We start from the raw sequence: 23,151 nt of genomic DNA, 5'->3' as shown, positions 1-23,151 counted from the left end.
AAATAGATTGTTAAAAAATTAAGACTCTTTTTTTTCTTTATCCCTGCCTTCCCCTTATTACAGAATATCTGGGAGAAATGGTACCTGCAGAGTAATTGAAAATACCATGGGAAATGTGTGCGTCTTTACAGTGCTTGCCACTCAGAAAATCTACAATTTCACTCTACAAGCTTTCAATCCTGTTGGTCAATCAGAGTCATCACTTTCAATTGATATAAACCAAAGAGGTAAGAATTAGATGTACTGAGCCAAAATGACAGATCAAGAGGAGGCTTAGTGTGCAGGAAATGTGTGTTTTTAAAATAATAGGGGGCCAGTGGTGAGGTGCTGCTCCAGCTAGAATTTTCGCAATTACTGTAGTCATTTGTAATGTGTTTCGGTCATTGGCTTGAATTATCAAATAGGTGGGAAATGAGTAAAAAGCATTACTAAGGCATGTGCTGGCAAATGTTAGGGAAGCAGGGAGGTCTAATGGCTGGTGCCTTGATCCCCAATTCAGTACTAGTACTATCTACTTTGATGTCAATTACCTGCAAGAAAGTGTTCCAGGAATAATTAAATGTGCAACTTCTTTAGAACTTGATCATGTAAAGACTTATGTGCAATCTTAACCTTATGAACTCTGAGTGTGATCTTATGATTTACGTGTCTGCTCATGAGGCATAATGTTAAACACCTGCATAAGTCATTGCAAGATTGAGCCTTACCAAATAGCAGTAAAATGTAATACTTACACTTCCCTAAGGCCTGTCTGTAGAGCTGTATTTCTGCAGTCTTCAGATTTTCCTTTTGAAAACTGTAATGACAAACAATACATCAAAAATTGCATTCAAATGTTCACGAGTAAAATTTGTATTTGAATACATTTTCCAGTTACAACTGCCCTATACTTCTTAATTTTTCATCAGCACTGCTAATTTGTCAGGTAATACTTGAATGAAATCCTCAGCTACTTAGAACGGAGGGCTGCCGTACAAGTAGTAACATTAAAGAATGATGTTTTTACTAGTTTTCACTCCATTTGTTTTCTCCCTCATTGGTATCATCTTTGTGCAGTTTTTAGACACAACACACACATCTATTAGTAAGCTAGAGAGCTTGTATGTGCACTGTGTGGTGTTTTCCCTAAACTAGTAGATCCAGTAGTAAGAGTCTCCCACTGCTATTGCCAGCCTTCAAAAAGAAAAGGAAATTATTTTTTAAAAAAGGAGGGAGGGGAGGAGGAAATTAAAGGAACTGGGCAGAAAATGATGTTATATAATTTTATGCTGCTCCATTTTGTAAGAGAGATTTTTATTATTATTATTGTGTCCATCTTTGTTACTCTCCTGCTCTAGGCAAATATCAATATGATTGTGAAACAACCACTGTATTCCTTGTAATTGCTGTTCCTTTGTAGCAAAATCAATAGCAATTAAGAGGAATGATACTGTGCTGTTCCTTACTCTAGCTCCTTGTCACGGATTCCATTATGACAATTAAAGTTTCTGACCTAAGTAAAACTATTTCTGTGGCTGTCAGCCAGAAATTTCATCATGGGCAAAATGTGTGCCTTCACAACAGCAGCTGTCATAATAATTAATCTAATAAATGTTCTGTTTCTTTCCTGAGTTGTTGTTAGTATTTTAAAGAGAAACATTTTTTTGTTACAGAACTAAAGATAAATACATTTTTTGTCATCTTCTGTAATTGTCACCCCATCCCCTCCCTGCAAAATACCTAGCTAATTGTCTTTTTATATTTATTTTTCAGTTCATCCAAAAACTCCTTCTAAATTCACTGTCGCTGGTGAAAGCCCAACAAAAGTCCATCTGTCTTGGTATTTACCTGGCAACTTTATTGAGATTAAGCTTCTGTGCCAAACTGAAATTAGCAAGAGTCATTCAGAACCAGAACTGGTGAGTGTTTATTTTTAGGGGAATTTGTTCTGCTAGAATATGGATCATTTCACTTAAATTCATTACCTGCATTTTCTTTTTGGTACAAAATGTGTTAGTGAATCTGCATGTCATATACTGACCGGTAAGTTGAATGTTAACTTATTTATCAGAAATCGCATCTTTTGTGGCAACAGAGAATTACTAATTTTCTTTATTTACACAGCACCAGATCAAACTGTCAACATGAAGCTAGAGTAGCATTGGAGTGATGTTGTAGTCCAGAAACTATGTGAGTGGCAAGGAATGAAATCGCCCATGCCCCCAAAGATATATCCTTGCCACCAACATGAAGTTGGTCATTTTGAGCAGTTACACAGGATTAAAATTAGCCATGCTATTTGAATTATGCTGATAAACTTGCAAAACTGCTTGTGCAAAAATGATCATTTTCATTAAGTTGTCACTCTTGGCAACAGTCCTTGTGCTAGTGTCTCTGGAAGATAAACAGCACTCAAACACACACCAATACTGTGTGCAGCTGCTTTCAAAATTTCACTGAAGTTGCTCAGGTTTCTTGTTTTGCAGACTCCAGATACTGTTCGCAGCTAGTATAATATGGAATCTGTGCTCTCAGCAAGTACTGTGAATGAGCGTGCAAAATTGGCCTGTCAAGACTGTTACTAATTTATGAATGATGAACTGCATATGCCACTAAAATCTTTTACTAAAATCCTGTACACTCCTGATTCAGAGAAAATGAAATACTTTTTTTTTTTTTTTTACGTGTTCTCGGTTAAGTTGGAAAAACAAGCCAACTCTGAAGAGTTCCAGCACAAGTTGGAGAGGCACAAAGCTTGATACTAGCATTCAGTGACTCCTCAAAAAATACATTTGCCATAGAGTGGTCCCATCTGAGCCCCACCCCCTCCAAGTAGCTATTATAAAAGCTTACCTCACTTGCTTGTAGCCTCATTCACACTCTCCACGGTGCTTTGTGATGCTGCTGTATTATGTCAGCACACTGACACCTAACCAATCCGTCCCATTTTGAGGCTGTACATTATCATCTCCACAGCCTTCTAAGTTAAGACAGGGATGCTCAGCCACTAGCCCACTGGCCGTATTCAGACTGGGTAGCCATTTTATCTGGCCCACAGGGCTCCCCATAAGCCCAAAATTTTAGTGGAGGGTAAGTGGTGGATGCAGTGTTGATTCTTAGTCCCCTGCTGGCAAATTTCCAGACCCATGGGGAGCCCTATGGGTGCATAGCCCTTCATGTGAAATATAGGGCATGATCTGCTGGGCTCCAGGTGATGTGGAGACAGGATTTGGACAGTGCAAAACCCAATCTTGGTGGTGACCCCATGGGTCTGGCCCATTAACTGGCCCTGCATCACTCATATGACCCATAGAGCCAGAAGGTTGAGCATTAGGGCTGTGCAAAGCTTCAGGTGCTGATTTGATTTGGAGGAGATTCAGTCTGATTCGGTGGTCAAATCTCCAAATCCGAATCCAATCAGGGAACCAATAAAAAGGTCTGAATCAATTCGAAGCTCTCCAAATCTTTGGAAAACATGCAGAGAGCTTCAACGATTTGGGCAGTCCCTGCCTGCTGTGGCAGGGAATGCAGCTGGACTTGGAGCTGGTAAGTAGAGGGTGGGGGAGGGGAACGTGGGCCCCATCCCCAGCCCTCCCCCCATGGCTGCCCTGCCTGCTTTAAAAAAAGCCCCCAATCACTGATGCTGCCTGGAGGGGGGTGATCCCTGCTGTCCCCCACTGCCCCACACAGCATGTGGGGGGCTCTGCCTTGAGCCCCTTGACCCCCTGTCCCTCAGCCCCGCCCCCCCCCATGGCTGCCCCATCTGCCTGCCCACCCCAGCTCTGGCCCTTTAAGGACAAAAAACAAAAACAACCCCCCCACCACAAAGATTTGCCAGCTCCTGCAGCACCCTTGGGGCTTTGGGGGGGCTCATGGAAGAGCCCCCCCATGTGGTGCAGGACAGCAGGGATCATCCCCCACCTGGCAGGAGCTTGTGAGTGCAGGATTTTTTTGGTTTTCTTTTTCTTTAAAAGGATAGAGCAAGGGGGGGCAGGGCAGCCATTGGGGGGAGGGGGGTTGGGGGGCAGTTGAGATTGCCTCCCTCCTGGCAGCACCTGGTGAACTGGGGCTTTTTTTCCTTCAAACTGCCGGGAGCTGGGGTGGGTGGGGCAGCCATTGCCGGGCTGGGAGAGCAGCCGGGAGATGGGCCTGTATGATTTGGAGATTTGGCAGCAGCCAAATCTCTGAATCAGATTTAGCCGAATCGATTTGGGACAGTGATTCAAATCACTGAATCCAATCACTGTCCCCCGAATCAGCCAAATCTGAATCCGAAGCAAATACTAGCTGCTTTGCATAGGCCTATTGAGCACAAAATTACTTGCGTTTGTACAGGGTGGGAATTAAGGCATTATTATGAATAAAATATAACCCCAAAATACTGCTTCCAACTTTATTTGCTTGAAACCTGACCCAAAGCCTACTGCGTTCAGTGGAAAGAATGTACTTATGTAGAGTGGCAGCTAAAGGCATGCTTGTAAACATGCACATTTTGACATGAACGACATGTGCCCCCAGCGGCTGGGGGGCACGGCAGCAGCAGAAGCGCAGTGGTGGGAGGGCAGCAGTGGGAGCGTGCCAGCAGTAAGCAGGAGCTCCTGCAGATGCCACCGGTGTTGTTGGCAGCGGGTGGGGGTGGCAAGCGCTGACCAGAGGTTGGCGTCCACACACGGATGCCGTTGGTGGCAGCCAGAGGGGATTGCTGATCGCCCGCAGACTCCGGTGATGGAGGGGAGGGCGTGGTGAGCAACGACTGCCCATCTTTTTCTAGGTGGTGCGCTACAATGCTCGGGGTGCACGTGCACCCCCTCCCTATGTGTCGCCTCTGCGTTTCAATGAAAACTGTTTTATAATACTTGTATTTTCTGATCTTTTTACATATGCCTCATGATGTTTAGTTTTTCCTATTAAATTTTCTTTGCTTACACAGCTGAAAAAGTGCTGTATAATATGGCAAGCTCCCCAAAATATGATGCAACTAATATTAAAACTATGTATGACCACTCTGAAATCAGTTCAAGGAAATTAATGTTGTAGGGAATGTGGCAAGTCTCAATCTAGAGCATTTTTGTATTATAAGATATTCTCTCTCCCTCTTTGACTTATTTTGAAAGATGGTAGCTTTTGTAACCATTATTGCATACAAGAAGTATTAACCATAGTGGCGGAAAACAAATAGTTGGCCGTTAGGAACGAGTAAAACTTCAACAGTTGCTGTTGGCACACATCTCACAACTTTACAAAGGGCATAGCAGTTTTACCACCTTCTCTACACCATTATATATATGGCAAACAAGGTGTAGTTAAAAATAAAAACATACAAAAGGAAGAGCCAGGATTCTACAAAAATAGTTTGCTAGCATTTCCAAAAGTTTTTTCTACCCTGAAGACCAGTTTTTGGCATTGTCCTTTTTAAATTTAGATTGAAAAATACGTAATTGATTAGAGACTTAATTCATTTTGGAGAACGATTCTTGGCAGACAGGATAAATGTGTGTTATAATCAGATTCAGTAAAAAAAAAATGCGTGTAATATATATTTTCCAAGGCTCATATCTTTCTCTGCAACCGTGGAACTGAAGAAATATGTGCAACTTAATGTACTATTCAACTGCATTTTGACAGCTGTGAACTGCATAGATGGAGATATTGAAGCCAGATGTGGGTTGTATTTGACATCTTTTGAAGAAAAAAGCAGCACTCAGTAGGAATATTGTTGCTGGTAGACATTGTGGTTGCCCAAGTGGATTGTTTAATACAATGTTTTTAGAAAGGAGTATTATTTATCTGCCCCTTTTTGTGACACACATTGTGAACATCTGAGTGAAACTTTTTTCAGATGCTATATGAGATACACCATCAACTACTGACATGGGATAAAAGCAATTATCTGTATTTGAATTTCTAGAACAGGCTGCATTTGTTCTGATAGGCATCTGAAAAACCATTACTGGCTAATGGTGACTACACATGCATTTTCCTTTTTATATTTACTTTTTTTCCCATTTATCACCCTGGCTTGCAGGCTTTCTTTTCTACGTTATCTTTGTCCTCCTTGAAAAGAGTACATCTACAAAATGCCATGTTAGAGATTCCTGCTGTAGATATAAGAAATTATATAGGTCCCTAATTATTCATCATTCATAGTGTAGTTGTTTTCAGATTTATTTTTAGGTGTTGTTTCTAGTATAACACACTAAAGGAGGAAAAAAAATCATATAAAATTCTATTAACTCTTAACAGGACAACGTCACATTATCTGGTACAGTAAACTCTCACTATAAAGCTCAGCTGGACATGTTACATCCAAATACTGCATACACATTCAGGGTCCGCTGTTCAGCAGCTGACCACTTCTGGAAATGGAGTAATTGGAGCGAGAAAAAACAGTGGACAACATGGGAAGCCCGTAAGTTTACTGAAGTTGTTGTTATTATTATTTTTATCTAACATAGAAAGTGTACACCATTTACTTAATCTCAAATATGATACTTCATTTTTATTGCTGCATATTAAATTGTCTTATATCACTAATAAATCTCCTTTTAGCTCCTGTGAGGGGACCAGATATCTGGAGAGAGAGAAGCTCTGTTGGAGGAAACGTAATAAAAATCTTTTGGAAGGTATAAATTTATATTAATCGGTTTTCTTATGAACTTTTGGAGTGTGCTGAGTTTATAGTTGAAATAATCTGATTGAGGTTCAGTATGTAATAGTGCTAATTTAATGAGGCAGTTATTGCCCCATACTAAAATGTTATCCTAGAAAGGTGCTTGCTCTCGCTCTCGTTATGTATCTCTCTGTTAATTACTAATGTTGTGTTAAATAGATTTGCCCACAAAGTATCTTTCTTAAATTTATTCCTTGGTCATAGATGTCCTAAGTACTTTTGTTAACTCATAACCCATTCTTGCATTAGTCTTTTGTGTGGTAAGACACTCTAACCATTAGATGTGTGTCATCCTAGGTCTTGTTTTTAAATGCATTTTTTGGTTTTAAACATGATTTCTTTCTCTGTTGCTTAGCCACTACCTCTCCTTGAAGCAAATGGGATAATACACTCCCATGTAGTATCATGTTATCTGGATACAGCAGTACAGTCCAAGGAGATCCCTGCACCCTTAAACAGTACTGAAATCAAACTTGGAAAAAATGACTGTAACATCAGTGTTGTAGCCAAAAATGGAGCAGGCTCGTCCCCTCCTTCTAGGATAACTAGTGTGGAACTTCCAAGCGGTGAGTGCTTGAAACTATTAAAAACAGTCAAAGAATGTGAAAAAGATGAGATGGGTTGATTTGGTTGATTTACTAGAGAATTTAGCTGATTCGTGCGTGTAACGACAAGAGTGCTTTTTTCTTGGTTTACAGTTTCTGGTTTGTTTTTAGACCAGTGTTTCACCAGTTTAATTGTACTCTTCCTATGAAGAGAAGGCAATGCAATGCAATTACCAGCTCTGAGCCTGCCTTGCAGTTTTCTGGAGACCTCCCAGGAATAACAAGGGAGAGGCTAAATCTTTGGCACAGATCTTTAACATATAGGTGGCTCTATTTATTTCTGCGTAATCTTGCTGAGCCAAACAAACTTGATGAATATTTGGGACTAAAAATAGTTTCTTCCTTCACAGGAATCATGTTCATGCTGCATAGCTTTTTAACTCCTGTTTTCCCTGGGAGATCTCTAACAGGAACTGTTTTTTAAAAACGCATTCCATCCTATGGGTGGAGTGCATTAATTGAGCTAAATGACAAGGTTATCTGAATCACTGTGTCACAAGTAGGGGGCATATATGAAAGGCAGGTTTATGCAGCCTGCCAGTGGCCTTAATAGTAGAGGGCTAGCCTATCTGTGAAGGGAGCACATTGCACTCCAGCTTGGTTTTGCTGTAAATGCCAATTGTGTTGCTGCCCCAGAAACAGACAATGTACCACATTGTGATGTGTGTTGCAATATACCTCATGCTTCTCCCAGGATCTAGGGAAAAGCAGCCTCTGCTAGTTTTAGGCCTGATGTAGCTTTCTTCCCTGTCACTGTTCCAGCCAGCTGGGTGGTTTGGCTCATTAAGAGTACAGAACCCGGCCTCTGCCAGCTCCCCGACTCCCTGCATTGCAATTGTAGTGGCACTGAAGAGCCTGTGTTTTGTAAGCTCCCACTTCCCTTGCCCAGTGGTAAGGCTCACCATATTCTGCCCTTGCGCTGCTTTGTGAAGATGGAATCAGGGTGGTGGGGGTCACACTTGCACGCTTGTGTGCAAAAAGTTATTAAGTTCTCAAAAGAAAAAAAAAACTCTCTTCAGACAATTTTTTCCCTTTGAGGTCTGTAGTTTGGATATAACTGAATATGATTCCACAGGATTCACAATGACAGACATTGTCATGCTAGGTATCCTATCCTTCTGCTGTAGCAAAGTACCTGCTACCTGGTATTTTACAACTGCTTATGTGAAGGAACAGTAATTGGTCAGGACAGATAAATTAAAGGAATAACTGTAATAACTCCATGTGGTGGACAGTGAAAAATTCTGGCTGCCATGTAATAGGGCTCTCTAGATATTTCATCTCTCTTGGAGATGAGTGAGAGTAACAGCTGGGCTGTGTGATCATCGTAGCTTATTTCTGGGAAGAGAATGTTTGGAAGTTGGAACTTCCGTTCGGTGCCGTCCACAGCGTACTCGCTCTGGTTTGGCTACCGTGGCAGCGCAGAGGATTAATTGAGTCACTGGCTGCAGTCATTGAAACATGCATGACTCATCCACTAAGCTGGCTTATGGTATCACATAAATGGTCACTTCTGGCTGCATGCTGTACAGTCTGGAAATGCTTTTAATGTCCACAAGAGAAAAGTATTTCTTGGACTTGAGATTTGTACTTTGCGGTTTTACGGGAGAACTGAACAGGAAGCAAAACACTGCACTGGATTATTTGATCCACCAATATCTGCAAGCAGGAGAAGCAATCTATTTTGCATGCACACTAATACTGTAAAATCTGTGCTGCTGATGAAATATGGCTCTTTCATATTACAGCAAAATAATGCACATTCAAGATGATGCTCCATTTGCTTTTCTTGCAGTGAAAATACTATTGAGCCTGCTGAACCCAAGGATTCAGAAAATTTCAAAGAAATACCTGTCTCATAAAATTACACAAATCCTACACATATTTGTTTTGGAATAAGAGTGTTTCTCCAAGTGTAGAAAATAGCATTTTGACTTGTGCTTTCCTTGAATTTACATCTTTGAAACCAAGTATTTCAGTAATTTAAATTGGAGAGTTTGGCTGCCTTCTGTTCTGTTCTTCATTTTTCTCTATTTGGTAAAACCAAACAAGAAGAAAACATGAAATTAATATTACCTTAATTAGCAATTCAAGGATCTCTTTGTCAGGGCCTTAGTTTTGTTGGCTGACAGCATGTATCAAACGTGGAGTTTACAGGCCCTTTAATAGTCACCTGATTATCTGCAAGGTGTTAAGCAATTTCTTTTGGCAGACTTTTAAAAACCGGTCTTTCTCTTCAACTTGCTCTGCCATGATTGTCTGCCCTGTATAAAAGGGTCATCTCAGCAGATAGGGACCAAGATTTAGGACAGTAAAAAAAGAAAAAAGTCAAGGTTCATCAAAATATGTGATGAAGTCTGCAGTTATTGCAGTGACTCTTGGAGGGGGGATCCTTTAGCCCTGTTGGATCCCACTGAATGTTGGCCATAGGTGGAGAGTCTATGAGGAAAGAAAAAAACTGGGGAGAGGTAGTAGGGGGAAAAGAAGCACCACAAGAACCTGTGCACCAAGCACCCATACCAGGCCCCTGGCTGCACACGGGCACAGAGGCTCCTGCTCCCTGACTCCCTGCCACAGCAAATTCCCTAAGCAAAATCCCTCTGTTTTCTGCTGTTGTGTGTACTGCTTCAGTGGTTTGCTTGGAGCTGTCTTCTTATAAAGCTGTCTATCCTAGCTCCAACACTCAGTCGCCTAACCCAGCCTCACTCAGAGCCAGCCCTGTCACTCAGTCAAATGCTTCAGAAGGGGGAGGAAAATAGAAAAGAGAGAGAGAGGGAAGGAAGGAGCGACCGACCGACTAACTGACAATCACACCCGAAGGGGGGGACCCCACTCCAGGCACTAGGCAAACAGTCTAGCACCATTCAACCACCCCACGTCACTAGCAGAGAAAAGCCTCCTCGAGGCAGTCTCAGACCTGAGCTACTTATCCCAGAGCCCCTGTTCTCTGCTTGCTGCTCATTTTACTGCCCTCTCATCCCAGGGGGCTTTTTATAAGGCTGCCTAGCCTAGGTTCAGCCCTCAATTCAAATTTACTGAAAAAACTTTTCCATTTTAAGAACTATGTGGTGTTAGATACCCCTCTACCTCAAGCCCTGAGTCCAATCATCCCTCATCCAAAAAAGTAAATAAATCTATGAATTTGATTAAAAAAACAAAACAAAAAAAACCCCCTACCCTAGGCAGAGGCTTTCCTCAAGTAGGGAGATAAAGATTTCACATAGTCCACCAAACTTCATGGAGACTCCATGAAGTCTGACTTCTCCCCTTCTTTTCATACGGAAGGACTTGATTGCTGCAGTAATGGGTGGCATCATTTAAAGAAAAACCCTAAAATAGATGGATGAAAGGAATTGGCTAAAATTTTGGCTGTATTTGGTGTCCATTTAGGTCAGGGATGTCAAACATACAACACGTGGGTTGGACCTGGCTCCTGGGTCTTGTAGTGACCCCACATGCAGCATGCAGAGCCAGTCTGGCATGTGGACTGGACCTGGTGTCATTGCCCATGCATCAAATGTTAGGCCTGCTCTGGGGCTTGCACTGCCTGCCACCAGTCCAGGGTACTGACAGAGGGCACACAGTGCATGTGATACCCTGCTGGACAGCCCTGGGCACTGACTAGGGTGGCCATCATAGAGGAATCTGTCCTCTATTGATATGAAACCCAACGTCTTTGTCTTCTATTGTTTTCTCTTGAGAACAATCAATAGAGGACAGAGGATAACCAGACTGTCCTCTATGATGTCCACCCCAGCACTGACTCTGGCACCCACAGACAACCTGGTGCCCAGTCCTGACCAGCCCTAGAGCCAGCTTTTGGGGCCAGACCAATGGGGTGCCACATGCAGTGCATGCCCCATGCCACCCCCTGGATGCAGCCCATGCACTGCTGGCAGCGCAAGTCCCAGTGATGCACACTGCCCATGGCTGTGTGACACCCCCATTCCTGCCTCCCAGACCAATCCTGAGCACTGGCTCCAGAGTGGCCAACCGGGTCTGCAGAGTGGCTCAGAGATCCTCATTGAGTCTGCAGGGTCAGATGAGTTTGACACCCCCCAGTTTAGATTAAAGCAAATCCATGAATTTGTTTTAGCCCTGCTAAAGGATTCACCACAGACTACGTTTAAGTGTTTTATAGTGCTTCAAAATGATGTGCATTTACTCTGTAAATTCCTCTGGTCCAATCTGAGTTTCTAGAATGACCTCAGTGCATGTGTGTGTCCAGTTTTCTAGATACTCTAGCTCAAAGGCTTCCCTGTAGGTTGAATGAAAGATAAATATGTAGGACTTCTTTGATGATTTTTATACACTATTTTTATTGCAGACAATGTCAAAATAAAGCAGGCAATTGCAACAGGAAGTGGAATTTACATTACTTGGCAGTCTGACTCCGATGTGACCTGCGGCTACACAGTAAAATGGTGTCGTTCCCCTGGGTGTGAACCCTATAGTGTGGACTGGGAAACATTTCCTTCAAATGCAACAGAAGCTGTGATAACATCTGGTGAGATATAATCAGTGTTTTTACAGAAGCCTTTCACACTGTCTCTTACCCTGTTCTCATTAAGAAACTGGGGGACTGTGATATCAACACCCACACAATCAAATGGGTCGCCAGCTGGCTGGAGGGCCGCACCCAGAGCGTGGTAGTGGATGGGTCATTTTCAACCTGGAGGGATGTGGGCAGTGGGGTTCTGCAGGGCTCGGTCCTCGGGCCCACACCGTTCAACATCTTCAATAGTGGCTTGGGCGAGGGGTTAAAAAGCACCCTGTTCAAATTTGCTGATGACACTAAGATGTGGGGGGATGTGGGCATGCTAGAAGGGAGGAATAGGCTACAGTCAGACCTAGACAGGTTACAAGGGTGGGCGGATGAGAATAGGATGGGATTCAACACTGACAAGTGCAAGGTGATGCACCTGGGGAGTAAGAACCAGCACCATACCTACAGGCTGGGGAACTCCCTTTTCGTCAGTGCAGAGGCAGAAAAGGATCTTGGAGTCGTCATTGACTCCAAGATGAACATGGGCCGGCAGTGTAGGGAGGCAGTCAGGAAGGCCAACCGTACCTTGTCATGCATCCACAGATGCATCTCAAGCAGGTCCAAGGAGGTGATCCTCCCCCTCTATGCGGCACTGGTCAGGCTGCAGCTGGAGTACTGTGTCCGGTTCTGGGCACCGCACTTCAGGAGGGATGTCGACAGCATGGAGAGGGTCCAGAGGAGGGCCACTCGAATGATCAGGGGGCAACAGGGCAGGCCTTATGAGGAGAGGCTGTGGGACCTGAACCTGTTCAGCCTCCACAAGAGAAGGCTGAAGGGGAATCTAGTGGCCTGTTACAAACTAGTCAGGGGGGACCAGCAGGCATTGGGGGAGTCCCTGTTTCCCCAAGCAGTACCAGGAGTGACCAGGAATAACGGTCACAAGCTGGCAGAGGGTAAATTCAGATTAGACATCAAGAGGCGCTACTTCACAGTCAGGGTGGCTAGGATCTGGAACCAACTTCCAAGCGAAGTGGTGCTGGCTCCTACCGTGGGGGTCTTTAAGACAAGGCTCGACAATCACCCTGCCGGGGTCGTCTGACCCCAGTACTCTTTCCTGCCATGGCAGGGGGTCAGACTTGATGATCTGCTCAGGTCCCTTCCGACCCTACCAACTATGAAATTCATAGCTTGGATAGTGTGTAGTCTCTGCAAATGAAACAGGAAAAGTATCAATAAAAAAGATAAAAGATACTGCTTAGATTTATTTTAAACCCTATTTCTAGGCTAAGATTTCTTTTTACCGTTCCTTCATGATCTGAGGTATCTAACTATTACATCGGGATTTAATTACTGTTGTTTTCTTTGCACTCACAGAATGTTTTAGAGTTGCAGAAAAGGTAGCTGAAGCCCAAACTTCAGCCTGATGTAAAATTGTTAAAAATGAGGACATGTCCTTCAGGTTTTTAAGTGCAGCTGTGGGCTGCCCAGACATTTGTGAAGGGAGGGGTATTAGGTTAATGCATTGTTCTCCTATAACTGAGTAAGAAAGGGCAATATCCATCTGTTGGTATGCCATAAACAATTGGCTCTTGTAGAACAGGGCACTTTCCAGGTATCTAGATGCTGGTGAACAGATTAAGAAATCAAAATAAGTTTGCTGTTTTGAGAACAATGGTAGAGATACTGAGTAGAAAAAAAATAAACAAGGAAAGAGGACACAGACTTTGCTAGGAAATCAGTAAATTAAAAGTAAAGTTCCACTCTAGCATCAGTGTTTTAGACTTGTTTATACAGGAAAGTTTTTTCTGAAATAAGCTTTTCTGCTTGTATTGGTTCAGGGATAACTCAGCTGAAAGACTACTTTCGGATCTGTGATTATTTGAGCTCCTTACCTTTTGAATTATTGTATCTGTGTAGCTTTCTCAAAATGAGAGCATCTTATTCTAGGCAGGCATCCATGGTTCAGTATTTGAACATTAGACTCCAATTTCTAGAATCTTTCTCTTGTGTTGTGGGATGATACCTACTGGTATCAGATTAACAAATTCACCTCTGGCCTCAGTCCTGCAATGAGATTCTTGAAGGCAGTCCCCTATACTTATCCAAAGTCAAAGTTGGCTTTCCTGTAACTCCACACAGTCCTGGGCCCTGCCTCTGTGCAGCTAAATGTGGGTTCAAGGCCTACGCATTTGTTTCTACCAAGTATGTAGCTGAATACCTCCTGCACCTTTGCTGATGATTGAGGGCACTTGACATTGCAGTTTTGTCCCCTTGTTTTAAAAAGACAACAAGGACATGTGTCTTATCAAGCTTAGTTCAAGGTTTGAGCGGGTTGTCAGAGTAGTTACTCCGAATCACAGTACTGTAGTAGGAGTCAGCTGGCCATTGCATAGCTAAGGAGAAGGAAGACACCTTTGGAAAGTTTGGGGGTGAGTGTCTGTGGTAGCATCACAGATGTTTTCTGTTTTAAAGTGGTAAACAGCAGTTTGTGCCACTTCCAGGATTTTCTTATGAACATTATTAGTTTAGGACTTACAAGTTGCTTTAAACGATCCAGATTGTTTACTGACTCCAAACTATATACAGTGACCCAGCTTTTAAAGGGATCAAAATAGGGAAAATATTTACACACGCATACCATATGGTCAAGTTATTGATGCTATTACTTAATGTATTTACATAAATATGCACATGAAAGTTAAAAGTACAACTTTTGTTAAGTAAATCCTTTTTAACAATGATAATGTTCTTTCATAGCTCTATTTCAGCCTGGTGTGAGATACAATTTTTCTCTCTATGTCTGTAAATCCAGTGGATATCAGTTATTGCAAAATATAACTGGATACATACAAGAACTGGGTACGTCCATTTTATTATTAAGAGTCTTTAGAAATACAAGATAAAATAAATACAGTTAATCAGATCACCAGATAAATCAGATGAGAGTTAGAGAACAGAATCTCCTTACAGACCCATCTTTTTACATCCCCTAATGTACAGATATAAAGGGGTTTTAGTGTGTTTCTGTTCACACCAGTAATTGCCCCTTTTCTGCAGTGTAGCTGGTTTTTATTCCAATAGCTGAAAAGACGACTGATAGTCCGATGTTCAGAGTCAAAATGTAAACAAATTCAAGTGAGAGATCAATCCCAAAAAGTAATTTTCAGTAAATGCTATCATGGAGTTCCCTGTTTAGTATCTTTCTTTCTTCTGTGACTGATTTGCTCAACTTTCAAATGGAAAAAATATTCTCCCTTCCGTTCCCAACTGCCAGCCCCAGACTTAGATACTAAACAGTAGTCCAGCTGGTTTGTTTCCATATTTCTGATCAAAAACAACAGAGGTCCTGCAACCCACATTATGCCATCTCTTATTACATGAATGCAGCAGGTTTTTTAGATTTGACTTGGTGACACCTGTGGATTCCCACTTACAGCTAATAAGATGGTACATCTGTCATCAGCTTGATTTGAAGGCAGTGCTGCTGTACAAATGAAGCTTTGAGTATAGTGTGGGCTTCAGAAACCACTATTTCTGATCTGCAGTGTTTGTGTATTTGCATTTTTTTCCTTTTTGTCAAAGAGAAAACTAGACAGAGAATAAACTGCAGTTATTATGTTAGCCCCCTAAACAACATGTGGGTCTGACGTGAATTTAGGATAAATGTTTGTTAACTTTTATCTTTTCACAATTCACCCTACAGCTCCAAAAGTTGCACCTAATTTTACTGTAGAAGAAACCTCTTCAGATTCCATATTGGTAAAATGGGAAAACATTCCTGTTGAAGACTGCCAGGGATTTTTAAAAGGATATTTGCTTTTCTTTGCAAAGGGGGAAAAAGATCCTTTAAAACCAAAGTTATTGGATCCAGGTAAAGACAACCCAGTCCTCAACTTTCCTGTGAACTCGGAATACTTTGTAATGAACAGCACTTTTAGGGAAAAAGTTTAGTTACAATACAATTAGTAGTATTCGGTAGCAGAATTGGCCTTTAAAAACTGCCAAAGACTCTTAAAATACTAGCCATCATGTCAACAAGATTGACAAAGGTAAATTAAGCTACTAAATATCTTAAGTGAATAATATAATAAGGTGTTTTTCATCAGTGCTACAAATCTATTTTGACTAGGATGTGTCCAGACAAGTGTGCATGTGCAGTTTGAAGTGCTGCAGACCCATCTGCACTGCTGCAAACCACACATGCACACATTCACTATGCTGTGAATTTGCAATGCAGTCCAGTGCCAAAAAAAACCACAGCAGAAAAAAGTGAGGCAGCATGTGCCACCCAAAACTGGAGCCTGGCCAGCCAGATCCACACTCTGGCTGCCAATCAGGCTCTGTGCACCCAGATCACTGCTGCTGGAGCCCCAGGAGGACCCCAGGACCTCAGGTAAGGCTGCTGAGGCCAATCCAGTTGCTGGCCTCAGCCTCCCCTACCCCACCCAGGACAACTTGCTGAATACCAGAGTGCGTATGCACAGGCATTCCCCAGGAACAAGTAGTAGTGGCACATCTATGTGCTACTACTGTTAGGGGTGTGCAAAGCTTTGGTAGCTGATTTGATTTGGAGGCGATTCAGCCCTATTTAGTGGCCGAATCTCTGAAACAGAAGACGCATTAAAAGGTCTGAGTCAAATTGGAAGCCACCGATTCTGTAGGGGCTGGAGGAACCCCCAGCTGCTAAGGCTGTGGGGTCAGGGAGCCGGGTCCACAAACCTCTGTCCCCAACAGAAGTCAGCAGCTGCTACAGCGGAGCAGAGCACAGAGCTGGCTCCCCACCTGCTGTGTGCTCAGGCAGGTGGGGCTGGCTCCTTGCAGCTGCTCACACTCCCAGGGGATGGGGGGGACCTATACTCCCCAGATCTGTGCACTGGGCAGGGGCAGAGCAGGTGTGGGCTTGGGCTCCCACTGTGCTGCTCTCCCCCAGGGCCTCTGCAGCCCATGGGTGGGACCTGGTGCTGTAGGGTATAGCACAGCCACCCAGAAAAGCTGCCTGCTGCTGTAAGCTCCATGCTGGCCTGGCAACATGTTTCCCACATGCGTGGCAGCAGTGAGGAGCACAACCCTGCACCCCCACTCATGCTGCCCCTGTGAATGCAAGGGATGCATCACCAGGGCAGAGCGGAGCTCACAGCAGCTTTCTTGTACAGCCACGCTTTGCCGTGCAGTGCTGGGTTGCACCTGCTAGGCTGTGGAGGCACCAGGGGATGTCAGCAGGGTGGAAGTCCAAGCCTGCAGTAGGCAGCCTGACCTGCCCCCACCCTGCAGACAGATCTGGGGGGCATGTGCACCCCCCCCCCGCCCTCTCCAGAGTGTGCACAGCAGTGGAGAGCCACCCGGGGCCCCGTTCCGCTCCCCACTGGAGCCCTTCAGCTGTTCATTGCAGCCCCACACGCTGCCCAGCTGGGCAACAGCCCCAACCTTGCTCAAGTCCGTCCCTGCCTATAAGGGCTTCAATTTCCACCCCCATGCCCCCCACACATGCACTTACCTGCAGGAGCTGCTCTCCAAGCTGCCCAGCAGCCATTTGTATATACATGCCCATGGCACCCCCTGCTTGACCACCCTCCTCCCACTCCCTCCCAGCCCCTACAGGCTGGAACTCTGCCAGCGTGCAGGGAGCTTGCTGCAAAATTGCAAAATCCACAGGTTTCTCTGCTAAAATGAGAAATCCAGGGGGAAAATCTGCATTTTACTCCATTTTTTTCGTGGGAAATGGAAAACCTGGATCCCTGTTCATCAGTGAACCTTCTTTAGTAATTAGCTGTTTTTGTGCAATGCATGTTGGATACCTTGTGTTCTCTCTCTCCATGTTTTTCTTCTGGGCAGTGATGTCTCTATAAAATGTTTGGTTCATTTTGAAAATAATCATGGTGGCATGGCAACAGGAGAAGAAATAATCTTAACATGTAGCTAGTTAAGGTTATGTGATGTCTGTAGTAAAAAGTGTAGTGTAGTTCAAAGCAGCACCTTATTTTTAGTCGCTGAGCAGACACTTTCATTTGGGCATCAGTTGTCCATCCCCTTTCTTCAATCTTTGAGCTTATCTTCATTGGAAACTAAAGTACAACTGAAATATGATACTCCTGCATCTTGGCTACATGCAGAGACGATCTGAGCAGGGTGCAAGGCCCAGGGCAACTCAGCCTGTGCGGGACCCTGTCCCTGGATGCAAGGAAGCCGGAGGCAGATTCAGTGGGGGGGGGGGTGGCGGTGAGCAGCCAGACATGCCGATTTCAGCGGTGGATTCGGTGGCAGGAGGTACCGAGCAGCCAGACATGAAGCCGGCAGCAGCGTGGCATTGCCGCACTGATCCGCCTGCTTTCACAGGACTCCCCCAAAGTGCGGGGCCCAGGGCGGACACCCCGATTCACCCTCCCACCCCTCCGAGGGACAGCCCTGGCTACACACACAAACTCTTTCAATTTGATGAGGCTTTCAACTAGAGTTGGCTAGGCCATTCAGGCATTGCAGGTTAAAACCATAGTTAGTACAGGTTGTAAACTTCTTAATGTAACTACTCTGAGCTGAGAGGATTTATCCAGCATCCACAGCATTGAGTCCTCTGTCTTCCTGCAGATACACAGGCAAATTCTCCCAGAATTCGATAGAAAACAGCCATTGCTAAAAACCACAGGTTGCTTTCCCCAAACATCAGGCCACAAACAGACGCAAGCAGTTCTAGAGAGAGGATGTAGCAGATCCAGTGTTACATCACAATGCATCTTTTCCACTCCTGCTGATTTCACTTAAGAGGAGTAGCTTCAGTATAGAGAACTAGACTTCTGCAGGGAAGATGGACCCCTTGTTCTGTTTAACACCCTGTTAGTCACAGTGAGTTTATTGCAGGATAACTTTTATCTATTCCCTATTAAAAAGACCATTTTCCACCTTAATTTGAAATTTTTAAGAACCCCTTTTCGTGCTGAGACTTTTTGTGAATGTGTTCTGATACTATATACCTTCTTCACTGGCAAAAAAACAGGGCATCCTGAGCTAAAAGTAAAGAATATTACTGACCTAACAAAAAAGTCGCTGCGAATACTTGACCTTCAAGGCAAAACAAGTTATCAGTTGGACTTACGAGCCTACACTGCTGGTGGAATAGGCCCATCCAATGGCCTGTATGTGGTGACAAAAGAAGACTGTAAGTTGAAAATTCTTGCTTATTAATGCTTTATGACTTCGACTCATTTGATCTCTTCACCTTCTTAGCAGACTCTGCCTGCAACCCATATTTTTAAACAGCACCAAAACTGTTGCAGGTCAGAAAAAAAATCAGCCTGATTACAGCAAACATGAAGCTCATACTAACGCACGGAAGAAAAGCAACTGAAACTAGTCATTGGGGTCTGAAGTCATGACTGCTCAAGACACCTAATAGTTGCAATGGGCAGCTCAGTAAAAAACATTTGCTGAATGTTAAAAAGGCCTCAAGTGGTTAGAGGGGAATTGAGCTATTAAGGAAATAGTTGCTCCAGTTTTCCCTACCCTAAAGCCATAAAAGTCAGTAGTGAATTTTAAATGTGTTCAAGTTTTGTTCAATTCATCTAAAAAAGACATAGCAGTAATGCACAAAAAAAGAAAACAGTGAAAATTACAAGAAGCCACAGAGTTTCTGGAGGGTAGCAAATGGGTAAATTATGTTTACTGACAAACAGGAAAGGGTTTGCATGGAAGTGCATGAAACCACATGCTGTGCACAGTAGGTAAGAGGCACTTGTATTAAGGGAGCAAGGTCAATAAACAGTACTTAGATGCTCAGAGAGGTAAAAGACATTATGAACTTTAAAAAAAAAAAAGGCAGTGCATTTTAGGCCAAGCAAGCCGAATAGTTCCCAAAAAAAGATGACCAAGTTAAGTTGTATAAAAAACACTCAGCATTCAGCTGTATGGAATAAAAACTAAAATGGGGGCATGCCATTCATGGGGAAACTTGTAGCAAAATTTGGCTAATAACTTTTTTTTTGTAACTTGGAATGCCTTTACAATTTGTTTCTCCAGCTGTGGGGCTAATCATTGCCATCCTCATCCCAGTGGCAGTGGCTCTTGTGTTTGGGGTGGTGACCAGCATCCTTTGCTACCGAAAAAGAGAATGGTAAGTAGTCTTATTTGGTTCCATTGTCCTGCTCTGGTTTGTTTGTGTGTGTAGTATGAAGGCTCAGATCGAGCGAAAATATTTATTCTTTGCCCTCTCAAAGCATATGATTATTCCAGCAGGCTGTTTTGTAAGGTGGCATCTCCATTTTTTGCATGGAGGGGTAGGAAGGACGAGAGACAAATAAGTTGTATTTTGGCCAAGTTGCACACAGTAAGGTTGTGGACACGCATAACAGTTAAACCATTCCACATGCGGTTTAGACCGGAAGCATACAGGACACCCATTTGGACTCCCTTTTTGACCTCTTTAGATACTACAGTGTTTGATCCAGCATCATTCAGTGCATCCTTCAGGTGCAGCAGTGACTGGAGCTGGAAAGAGGTGTTCAACCGGCTTGCGATTTTAGGCTGTGATTGAGAAAACCAACAGGTACTCCAGTCAAGCCAGTGCAATCAAGCCATGTACAAGTGTATGTACAAGTCATGGCAGCTTGGAGGTACCACCGGCAGTACAGGGCCAAAATGAAGATCCTTAATTTGCATCTCAGGACAGCAAGAGACGGCAGGTCTCCAGGTCATAACCACATGCCACAAGAGGCTGTCCATGGATCCTCTTGGGGTTGCATAGCAGACGCAGGCAGCACCCATCCACAATCAGTGGCAAGAGCAGTCCTGTGAACCCCCTCTGATTCCCATTACCTTTAAGGACCTATACGCCCTTTCTGGGCACAGGCAACCAGCCCTTACACCTAGCAGCACTCCAGCACTCACTCTATCATTCCTGAAGGACTCAGATACCTTGGACATGCTGCAACCATGGTTTTTTTCTAAGGCAGTGGGAGCATGTATGAGCAGCGATGCCTCAGCCTACAGTGACTCCAGTCATTTGACCCCTCTCATGATCATAAAACCAGCCCCTCCGCACTGAGGCATACCCCACTACCCTGGGCGGGGGGGAGTGATTGGGGAACATGCCTCCATGAGCCCCCTTGGATGACTAAATTTACCAGAGGTGTTATTCCATAGGGAAAGGTCTTGCTTGTTTAAAGGAAGCTTTTGATTTGGTTCATTTAGCACTTTTCTTTAAAGAACCTCTTTCCACTGGTTGATTTAATAAAATATATTATTTTCAAAGAAACCAGCTGTACTTACTCCTCACTTGAGCACAGCCTCTTGCTTTGCCCCCAGCCCTGAACATGTAGGTGTTCAAGTATTCACCCCCACCACTCCAATTCAGTCAAGCACACTTCAAGGGTTCAGGCACAATTTAAGTTTATTAAATTAAAGCTTAAGTAAAAAACAGAAAAGGGAATGTATGCCCAATCCCAAACCACTCCTCCCCCCCCTTCCCCCCCCCCCCAAGTCATCCCATACCTGCCTTTAGTCTCTGGGATTGGAAGTTGTCTGCTAGATCTTCATGCACAAGCATGACCCTGGGCACTTGGAAGCTATGGGAGCCTAGGCATCTTGGAAAGCTCCCCCCTTGGTCTTGCAAATGTTATGAAGGCTGCAGGCAGAGGTGGCAAAGCAGGGCACATAGCACTTGGTGATATCCAGAAAAGCCCCCAGTGATCTCCAGTGTATCTTCAGGTGCCCAAAGGCACACTCCAGTTAAGCAGCAGCTGCTGATGGGGTAGGTAAACAGTTCCTTGTGGGCATCCCAGGAACCTACATAAAGCTTCATGAACCAGAGGTGGAGTGGGTATGCCAGATCCCTGATTAGCTGTGGTGTAAACAGTCACTACTAGCAGTCTGATGCTGGGAACATGGGGGCCGACTTTCCCTCACTCCCCCCACTCCATCAGGCCGGAGAGGCTGGAGCTGTGGAATACCCTGGTGCCATGAACCTTGCCCACCCAGTCAGCATTCATATGTGAGAACTGATCCTGTTGGTCTATGATGCATCATAGCAAAGAAACTCTTGAAGTCCATGTTTTGGTGTGTAGGGCACAGAATGGTGTTGTGGGTGTTGTCATTGGCCCTGATGCAGTTGCAAGTCCCATATGGCTGAATCTGGCCACTACCTCCTGCACAATGACAAGGCAGATTAAGCAGATGCTAGGACTGTGGTTTATCACAAAACATGCCTCCCACCCTACTGATCCCACTGTAGATTTGTCTACGGACCAGAAAATGTCAGGGGCTGCAAGCTACCTTATGCCGATGACCACATGCTTCTCCATGGTAGGAGGTGACCTGGTGGCGTGCTGTACAAGGGCAGGTTTTTGTTTAGTGCAGATTTCCATGCAGGTGGCACAAAACATCAGTCGCTGCTCACTTGCCTTGAGCAGAAGCACAGTTTGGAGTTCCACAGTTTAGAGTTGGTTCCACATGGGTCCAGAGTCTGTGGCATGTCATATGGCACCGTCCTCATCTGCCATGTCAGTTTGAGCAGCAACATTGAAGCAAAAAAAGGCTGTAGACATAATTGAGGACATAAGGCAGGTCAGCCTGCACATCCAGAGAGCTGTGATCTAGGCCAAGGATCTTGCTGAGGAAGCAGTGGAAGACCTGAAGTCTCTGCCTGAAGCGGCACTGCTGGGACATGAACTGTTCCAGCTGTGCAGACGTGGGGCATGCACAGCAGTGACCTGATAAGGCTCCATCCTGTGTTCCCTGGTCTTGGAGTCAAACTGAGCAGACACTCCAGCACAAGGGTGCTGAGGGGTGATGGTGTTGGGGGTGAGTCTGGGGTCATCTTGGGGGCCAGCCAGTCATCACTTTCCTTCATATCTGGGAATCTTTGGGAACATCCAGAGACTTGTCCACTGTGGGGCATGCTGGGCAAGGTTCTGTGTCCAGCCCCCTGGCCGCAGAGCAGCAGTGCTTCAGGTTGACACTCAACCGGTATACATCTGCACGGTTCTTGACTAATGGGGGGGGGGGGAGGGTTTAAACAGCGAAGCACTAAATTAAACATTCACTTAATTTGCAACCTGTCCACAAGATCAATCTGATTTGCCATTCACTTTCGTGTTTCCACAAATGTGACAGTTTAAGGTGAAAGCATTGAAACTTTTCCCTATAGTCAGTCAACACAACAATTTTGAAAACAAAAGGTTTAACTAACTGTCATGATGAATCTCCTGAAAATTGTGACTGTAGAAACTGGCAGAGCCATTTTTTCAGTTTGCCAAATTACTCTTTTATCTCCTAAAGGATTAAAGAAACGTTTTACCCTGATATCCCAAACCCTGAGAACAGCAAGGCATTGCAGTTCCAGAAGAACATATGTGAGGTAACGTCAATGCTTTTTAAGGTTTTAAAATGTAAAAATACATCAGGTAATGCAGTCTGCAAATGTTGAG

The 23,151-nt window shown here is 44.1% G+C and overlaps 1 protein-coding gene across 6 annotated transcripts in view; it reads left to right on the top strand.

The window, feature by feature from the left end:
• Positions 1–23,151, top strand: part of LIFR (LIF receptor subunit alpha) — a 102,789-nt gene that overhangs the window by 71,484 nt on the left and 8,154 nt on the right. For all 6 annotated transcript variants that reach the window (XM_090037969.1, XM_090037967.1, XM_090037968.1 and 3 more), the window contains 11 exons: positions 64–227; positions 1,753–1,898; positions 6,223–6,388; positions 6,529–6,602; positions 7,005–7,215; positions 11,582–11,761; positions 14,498–14,599; positions 15,444–15,611; positions 18,729–18,890; positions 19,748–19,841; positions 23,003–23,081. In XM_090037969.1, the coding sequence (XP_089894095.1) occupies positions 64–227; positions 1,753–1,898; positions 6,223–6,388; positions 6,529–6,602; positions 7,005–7,215; positions 11,582–11,761; positions 14,498–14,599; positions 15,444–15,611; positions 18,729–18,890; positions 19,748–19,841; positions 23,003–23,081 (1,546 nt within the window). The remainder of the gene's footprint in view (positions 1–63; positions 228–1,752; positions 1,899–6,222; positions 6,389–6,528; positions 6,603–7,004; positions 7,216–11,581; positions 11,762–14,497; positions 14,600–15,443; positions 15,612–18,728; positions 18,891–19,747; positions 19,842–23,002; positions 23,082–23,151) is intronic.

This window comes from Crocodylus siamensis, chromosome 3, assembly GCF_052110815.1.
Source record: "Crocodylus siamensis isolate JL-2025a chromosome 3, ASM5211081v1, whole genome shotgun sequence".
In the NCBI taxonomy this organism is placed as follows: domain Eukaryota; kingdom Metazoa; phylum Chordata; order Crocodylia; family Crocodylidae; genus Crocodylus; species Crocodylus siamensis.
The sequence above is the reverse complement of the archived record's forward strand: the minus strand, read 5'-3'. Positions and strand labels throughout refer to the sequence as shown.